Raw genomic sequence first — 8,402 nt, forward strand, 5'->3', positions numbered from 1 at the left:
GCCACGCCTACAACATCAATCCCCCGCTAACACATTTTGACTCTCAGTTCACCAGGAGCATGCCGAAAGTTTCCACCCCGAAGGCGAAAGCAGGAGAAGAGCCCGAAATGGGGAAAAAAGACACCATCACAGAATTTAAAAGTAATCCTTAAAATTTAAAGCACTACCACATATGCTGCTAGAAACATTACCTCTAGGTATACTACACTCACGCCCTTTTACTAGGGAGGCAAAGCATGCCAGAAAAATTATAGAAACAAATATTTGTTTATTTGCAGAAAAAATGAACGAAGCCATGTCTTCTTAATACACTCAGAAGAGTACAGCAATCAGTATTTTCTGTATTTATTTGCTTCGAAAAAAAACAATTATGTTAAACCTGGTGAGCATCTAAAGCAGTATTTCACCGTGTGCAGATTGCAGAAAAATGCACAAGTGGTAGTTTGACCTCTATCGTCCAGGACCTTACCACCACTATTAATTCTCAGCAATCACAGCAAGCACAATGGCGTCGATATAACCAAGTAATGCAAACACACACAAGGTCTTTGAGAAGGTGAAAGCCCAACGCATCAGCGACAAATGTTCTGGCTTCAAACAACAAAGCTTTTCTCCTGCATCCTGTAAAATCTCCTGCACCCTGTAAAAGGCTTCTGTGCAGTTGCTCACAAGCGAATGAGCTGCGATGCCTGTACAAAGGGCATAAAAGGGAGAACAATTATGTCATTTTTGACAAATATCTACCCTACTGCTACATTGCCTTACTCCTTAACAATACTTTACTTGATCCTAAGTGGCCTCCAGTACTCCGTAGTCCCTTAATCTTACAGCATTACTACTGATGCTACTTCAATAAATTAATATTGGTATATTTTCAGATCTGTTACTGTAAGCAAGATAGATATCCAATATTTACACCTAATACACACAAGCAAACTTGCACGAAATAGACGGCAACAACCAAAATATTAATCTCGCAATAATACTAATTTGCTTAACAGAAAACTTAGTCATACAACACATACTGCAGTTGTCTACATTAAACACAAATAGATGATAAACAACTCTAGCTTGTAACTAGAGACAGCAAAATAAGTTTCTTGAAGTATAGCTGCAGAAAACCCAGGTATCCACACGGAACTTGACAAGAAGCTTTAGAAACACTAATAGGAGGTATCTACTACTCATAACCACTAATTTATACTACTGAGTCTATGGGAACAAGGGAATAATAGTCAAACTACCGAGATAAGATCAAGTGATAATAGCAATAAAACAACTGAGATCAAGCAATCCAACCCAAGATAAATTTATATCTTCGCCAAACGCCAAACACAACAGCTCAAGAAGCGCCCAAAAATGACCTTCCAAATATAACTCCTGCATTTACTGCTGCTGGGCTTGCCTACCCTGACCACCGCCATAATTAGCTCCATAATTGGCTGGACCACCAGAAGGTCCATTCACCTGAGAAGATCCGTACAACCCTGCTTGTGCAGGGTCTGGCCTCCAAGAATTGGTATAATCAGAGCTTGCACTAGAATAACCTCCACCTGTGTAAGCAGAACCTGCTCCTTGTTCCCCTGAATTGCCTGCAGAAGTATTAACAGGACCACCACTACCACGGCCACCAAAGGACCCATAACCACCACCTTGATTACCATAAGGGACTTCTGACCCTCCATAGCCCCCATATCCATAACCCTGCCCCATATATCCAGAAGTTCCACTTTGACCTGATGGTGGTGCACTAGATCCTCCGCTAGATGCTGAGGCATTCCATGAGGATCCATAAGTTGCAGCTCCACCATAACCTGCAGAAGCCTGATTATTCCATAGGTTCCTTTGAGTACCTGGAGGACCACCTATATAACCAGACATAGGAGCAGTTGGATTTCCATAAGGACCAGAAGGTCCACTGTACCCAGCACCGCCACCACCATAACCGCCAACTGCATACCCTGCATAACTAATGCCACTGTTTGCAGCTCCATACCCATAACCAGGTGTGCCATATCCAGTAGAACCATATGCTGAAAGGCTGTTGCCTGCTCCTTGAGGTTGCATGTATCTATTAGCCTCTGCCCCACTGTCATAAGAGCTACCATTACCAGTTGAACCACCATAAGATTGATGAGATCCACTTCCCAATGATCGGCCACTGCCAATATTCGTATTTGCATCTTTTGGAAGGGCACGCTTGACTTCCACAGCCTTTCCATTCAGATCATGAAAAGTTTTCTGAAGAATTATATCAACAGTATCCTCTGATTCGAAAGAGATGAAGCCAAATCCTCGAGGGCGATGAGTGTTTTGGTCGTACATCACAACTGCATCAGTCACAGCACCATATGATTCAAAGTATTGACGAAACCCATCCTCTGTTAAATTGGGAGGCAAACCTCCAACAAATATCTTCTTGGTCCTTATGTTTGCACCAGAACTTGCTCCAGTTGACCTACCAGCAAAGGCACTTCCAGAAGTTTGATTTCCAGATCTTCCAGATATTTGCTGTTCTTCCCTTGAAAGAGCTCTTTTGGCTTCCACCTGGTGTTTAGATCAGAAAATCCAGCAGACATATAACTTACATCAACAGAAAATGAAAGAATCAAGATTTCTGCATCACTCACGACAATAAAAAAATGTAGTAAATATGATTCACATATGGCAGTTAGTAAACTAGAAGCATGTAGTCGCAGTAGAAATGGAATTTCGTAAAATAAAAGTTTTTTAAAAATAAAAGTTATTAAATGAAAACAAAAAATACTATTACTCGCTAGAGAAAGTAGAGTTATTAATCACGATAAACATTGCACATCCATACAGCCAAAAAAACTAGAATCTAAACATTATCGGAATTGATAGAATATTTGATTGAAATCAAGTACTCCTTTATCGAGGTTAACAAGCATCCTCCAATAGAGATCAGAGTAAAGAGAGAGACAGGAGGTAATCATGAATAGCAAAATAGAAGAGAGAAAGGAGAGAATTGTCTATGAAACAAGCTAAAGGATTCATGAAGAGACGAGAGCCATAAGCAAAGCAAACAAACTCACTTTCATACATAGGTTCAAATAAGAGTTTGAGAGTTAGGATCATAGGTTGCAGGTCCAAAATTCAATAAAATCAAATAGATTCCTTACAAGCAAAAGGAAAATTTGACACCAGTATCTCAGAGTGGAATATCAACTAAAAATCAAAATTAAATGCAAAAACATTGGCTAGCTCTTCTCTGACAGTAATATAATAATGGCACATCAATCCTCTTTGATAACTTCAGTTGTTGCCCAAGATGGAGGATATGGTTGGTGGTATTGTACATGGAGATATTCCAGAAATACAAGATGACTTCAGGTGTGTTGCTCCATTAAAGAGGAACAAATGAAAGATCATGTTTTGACTGTTGCAAAGACACGAAGGGGTAAGCAGATGTTACGTGAACTCAAACCCTTCAATGGCTAAAGTAAATGTAATTGGTAGATGGTGCAAAGATAAGAGAGTGATGCAGCAAATTCCTTGCTCGTGTACAACTTAAGTAGGGTTTCAGATGTTTGATTAAACTTCTTATTAACGTCCCTCTTTCTCCCCTTCACCACCACATTGTGCAAGATTAGGATTAGATCGTCCCCTCGGGGCGGTGCGATGGTTAAGGCATGGGGTATTGCCACATGAGGTCTTGGGGTCGAAACTCGGCGTGACCGAGCATAACCTCCCCCGTGTCTTGGCCATTTGCACTAATGGCTAGTAGCCACCCGTGATTTACCTCCTCCGTGTTAGCCTAGGGACGGATTGGCAGAGGCGCTGGGGGCGAGCGAATCGCCTTTTGCCACAAGATTAGGATTAGATCAATAATCCAACTGATGATGTGGGGCTTGATCACATTCCAGCCCAATTCCACCATATTTACAGCCAACTTAAGATGCTCTAATCATAGTACATTATTTGGTCAGTAGAATCATGAAGTCCTACAATATGAAAGGTGATTTTGACTACCTTGACATGACTCATGTGACTAAGACTGAAGAAAATAAGCTACCAACTTTGATGATTCTTCTTCAGCTAGATTGAGTAGTTTTTCTGGAGCAAGGAATGTTTGTCACTCCTAGGGACACATGGACATACCCGACAATGTTACAAGCTGGGTACAAACTCTCCTACATATATTAAACTTCCAATATGCTAACAAACTCCATTATACTAAAATTTAGTTCCCAAGCAAAATCAAATGAGTTTAATAAAGTTAGACCCTGTGAACTCCCAAATAAAAGACATTCATTATTCATGTATGACAAACAAGATAGGATGGATTTTTGGTTGACTATCCACAGCATCTATTAGAAATCCAAGCATGTACATTCTCTTTTCACAAATGGTGACCCCTCATCATGGCTTATTTTTGCTGTCATTCCATCAATCAGCTAATTAATTTTTCCTGTTAGAGTAGTTTAAGGAACAGCAGTAGTTTGATGAATTCAAATTTGATGTTACAGATAAGATCATCAGTTCATGATTCATTTATATTATGACCTTATTCAACTATTCATCATGAACCTAGCATAAAAGTTCTTTCAGCTTCCACTAACATTGTTCTACATTCAAGTCTACTCTATCATTATCCAAAGGTCAAACCAAAAAGCTAAAAATTGAACTCTTATAAAGGCTCAGCTGCTCAGGCATTTTTGCTACTACAGATCTTGGAAATATACTAAAAAAGAAGAAGAAAATTTGAAGAGACTAGTGAACTCATAAAGTTCACGAACTGGGCCATGAATCTTACAAAGAATGAAATAAAATAAAATGCCCATTGTGGACAAAAAAATAATCTCTATAGAAACAGGCATGAGGCTATCATGAAGGTGAAGAAATACCCTAATGCACACTTCGATCTACAACATTTACACAAATACCAGTGTAAATGAAAAAGATAAACAAACACAAAGATGATAATTCATCAATATAAATACATGAAAAAATGTGGAATATAAGATAAATTCAACAGCAAAACAAATAAAACTCGGAACATCCTTGTCAGTGGAGACAATGGAGAAAGGTAAATCTCAAATTCTACTAGAAACCCACTCATCAAGGAACAGTTTTTACATTGCATCCGAACAAATGGTACAGAAACAGAAATCCCTAGATGCAGAACCCGAAGAAAACAGCAGGTAGAAAGCGAAACGAGTTTAAAGGACACAGAGGGAGAAAGAGGCTCACGGTGCGACCATCAATGGTGTGCTTGTCCTGAAGTACGCGATCGAGGATAGAGGGATCTGCAAATACGACGAACCCAAAACCCCTGGGCCGGCCAGTGATCTTGTCCCTCATGATGACGGCGTCAAGGACCTCCCCGTAGTCTCCGAAGTGCTCCTTGAGTTTTTCCTCCGAGGTATCCCACGAGATGCCTCCGATAAAGACCTTCCCCTCGTCCGAATCCATCGCCTTCTCACCCGTGAAAAAGGATGATAAACTTCAAAGGCCGGCGGTGCAGAAGATGGGGGGAGCAGAGGCGCAGCACCTCCGGCTGTGGGAAGAGAGAGGAAGGGAAGGGGAGCGGCGCTGGCAAGAATAAATCGCAAAGTCGCGAACGCAATCAAGGGTTGACGTTGGATCGATCAGATGTGGGCTAGGGTTATACTTCCCAATTCCCATGGACCTCTCAGCCTTTATCTTTGATATATATATATATATAGGAATCCAAGTTTTTATATTGATTGAGTATTAACTCCGGATTTATTGATTATAATATTTCATAAGTTATTTTTAGACTTTAATATAATATATTATTTATTATTATATATATATATATATATATATATATATATATATATATAAAATAGGAATCCAAGTTTTTATATTGATTGAGTATTAACTCCGGATTTATACCATATTTTATAAGTTATTTTAGACTTTAATATAATATATTATTTATTTATAAAATTATGATTAATTATTTAAATATTTTTTTTAAGCAATGAAGGGAACATAGACTCAAGTCAGATCGATTTAAATTAGGCTAAATTTTGAGATTAATTAGGAAGATCAAACTCTGAAGTAATCTAAATCATCCATTCGAAATTTCAGAAGATCTAAGTCATCCATCGTTATTCTGGTCTATCCAAGTCAAAGATAGAATAGATCAGGACTATTGATCCAAATCTAAAGCTATTGAACCTCATCTAAATTGATCCAATCGTTGATCAAGATCTATTTCTAGGCCATCGATTCATATCTAGGAGATTTAAATTGACAAGCTACAGAAACAACAGGGCTTCGTCAAAATTGCTACAGGGCAAAAGTAGACATCACGCGAGATCGGGATCATCATCGTCCACCTTCGATCATCGTCGGAGCTCCATCCACCACCTAAGGGTTAAGGGTTTTTCCTTCCCTATCCACTCCAACCAGATCCTGCATTCCATCGGTGTTCCATCATCTTCACGACAGTTGATAGAGGCAAGGGCATGCGTGAACAAGCTTCGTCTTCGATCTGCCACCACCTTCCATTGAGGTCTAGGGTTTTTCCTACCTCGATCACCTCCGATCTTCAACCAGCACCACTCCTTCGAGCTCCTACCATCCATCCTCATCCTTCACAGGCGACCTCTTGATCAACTTCCTTTGTTCATCTTCACATTCGGCTAAATCTGATACAAGTTAGGGAAACCCTAACTTGCTCTGTAAGAATCATTCAAATCAGTAGAGTCCTCCATTGTTTGAGTGTATTTCCTTATTCATGTGATTGAATTGTTGGAAGAATGTTGAATTAATTCTCTATGCATTCGATCTTGATAGTTTGTTTGGTAGATTAGTTGATTTTGCATCTAAGTGTTAAAATGTTAGTATTATGTTCTTGTTCCATTCAATTCAGTAGATTGAATTAGGTCATTTGCTTGCTTCCATTTTCATGAGTTGATTTACATTTATAGTATGGTTTGTTTCAATCTCTTATCAATTGCATGCTCTTTAGTTTCCTTGCCTCATATTTTCATGAATGCTTCGTGATCATAGTGTGTTTTCTATTAGTTGCCTTATTTTTTCATGAATTGTTTTCTGATGTAGATTAGCAAGATTTCAATTTCATTAGTTGCATTACTTTATGTTACCATTATTTCCGTGTTCATAGTTTAGTGAATTTGCATTCATGGCGGTTGCATTGAATTCCAGTCTTGGTTGTAGCTTTAGCAATTGAAAACCCTAACCCTCATTCATAAATAAATATAATCCTAAGATTAGAATTCATCTGTTATATTCCTTGTGAATACGATCCGAGTTGCCCTAAACTATATTAGTATAGAAAGGGGTTTCGGTATTTTATTTGTACATATTTCATGACAAAATATGGGTTTATCAATAGTTTAACCTGACAGACCGGCCACTATGTAAATATGAGAAGCATAGGTGCATCACGACATGACACCTAGCATCTAACATTCAAAAATGCAACATGAATTTTGAACCCTCACTATATGAAAATCATCCATTTGCCATTGTACTTTACCCAAGGTGAGAAATTTGACACATGAACAAGGTGTCAAATTGTCAGAATGAATTTAGAGATTTTATAGTTTCACTCATCATGGAATACTCTTGAGATCTAGAATTATTAGAATTTTATGATAAAATTGTTATATAAATTTTAGATATTAGATATTTCCTTTTGGATTGGTTTATTTGTAAGTTGTACATATGAATATAAATCGAACCCGATTAAGTGATTAATCTTAAGTTCATTGGATTTTGGGTTATCGGATGTGGATTTACTGTGGAGAACATGTTAGCTCGATCTGTTATTATCTATGAACTGAAAACGGATTGGATTCCCCCAAAGGTTTAGGGATCATTTTGACGACTCTTGGTTCCCCATTAGATGAAGAGGATTTGGCACCGTCAAACCTAAGTCTCTTGGAAGATCAACCTCCTTCTTCCTTATGTTAGGGAATAGGTTGCGAAACACGCAAACGCGCAGCGGAAAAACCTATTTCCTCCAGAAGATCCATGCGAAGGGAAACATAATCTTATTCTAAGTTAGATCTAAAGACATGATAGAGTTATACCTTTGAAGTGTCCTCACGATCTCCCGACAACTCGGATCACAGCACGATCAAGCGTTCGCGCCTCTATGGTATCCACACGAACAAGTCTTGCCTTCGTTTGTCTCACAAACTCAACAAGATGGAGATCAAAACACCTAAGGTTGTGCTAGCAACCTCAACTAGGAGTTTCGGCCAAGAAGAGGGAAGGAGGAAGAAGAAGATCAAGGATACCTTTCACCTTCTCAAGTGATGAAAATCTTATGAAAAATATCATCCAAATGATATTTATAGTCATCCCATGGAATACCAAAAGTCTCCACCCTTTCATCTTCTAATCCAATGGCTCAAAATCAACCATTCAATTCAATG

General features: G+C 38.7%; 1 protein-coding gene across 2 annotated transcripts; it reads right to left on the minus strand.

The window, feature by feature from the left end:
• Positions 1–248: 248 nt before the first annotated feature.
• On the minus strand, positions 249–5,641 carry LOC122052664 (heterogeneous nuclear ribonucleoprotein 1-like). 2 transcript variants are annotated; one of them, XR_006132072.1, is made up of 3 exons: positions 5,215–5,641; positions 1,300–2,547; positions 249–689 (listed from the first exon to the last, which is right to left on the minus strand). XR_006132072.1 is itself a non-coding variant. In XM_042614319.1 (2 exons), exons 1-2 carry the CDS (start codon positions 5,434–5,436, stop codon positions 1,387–1,389), a joined length of 1,383 nt encoding a protein of 460 aa, XP_042470253.1. In that variant the 5' UTR covers positions 5,437–5,641; the 3' UTR covers positions 969–1,386. The 2 variants fall into 2 exon arrangements, 1 of the variants encoding a protein (XP_042470253.1); XM_042614319.1 differs by lacking the exon at positions 249–689 and having other exon boundaries at positions 969–2,547.
• Between the last annotated feature and the right edge of the window lie 2,761 nt (positions 5,642–8,402).

The sequence above is a fragment of the Zingiber officinale genome, chromosome 1B, assembly GCF_018446385.1.
Source record: "Zingiber officinale cultivar Zhangliang chromosome 1B, Zo_v1.1, whole genome shotgun sequence".
NCBI classification, from domain to species: Eukaryota; Viridiplantae; Streptophyta; class Magnoliopsida; order Zingiberales; family Zingiberaceae; genus Zingiber; species Zingiber officinale.

Excerpts from the sequence above, each read along its gene's own strand:
- LOC122052664 (XM_042614319.1), bottom strand. The coding sequence starts at position 5,436 with ATGGATTCGGACGAGGGGAAGGTCTTTATCGGAGGCATCTCGTGGGAT. Across the intron at positions 2,548-5,214 it reads ACACCATTGATGGTCGCACC|GTGGAAGCCAAAAGAGCTCT; the intron begins GTGAGCCTCTTT and ends TCTAAACACCAG.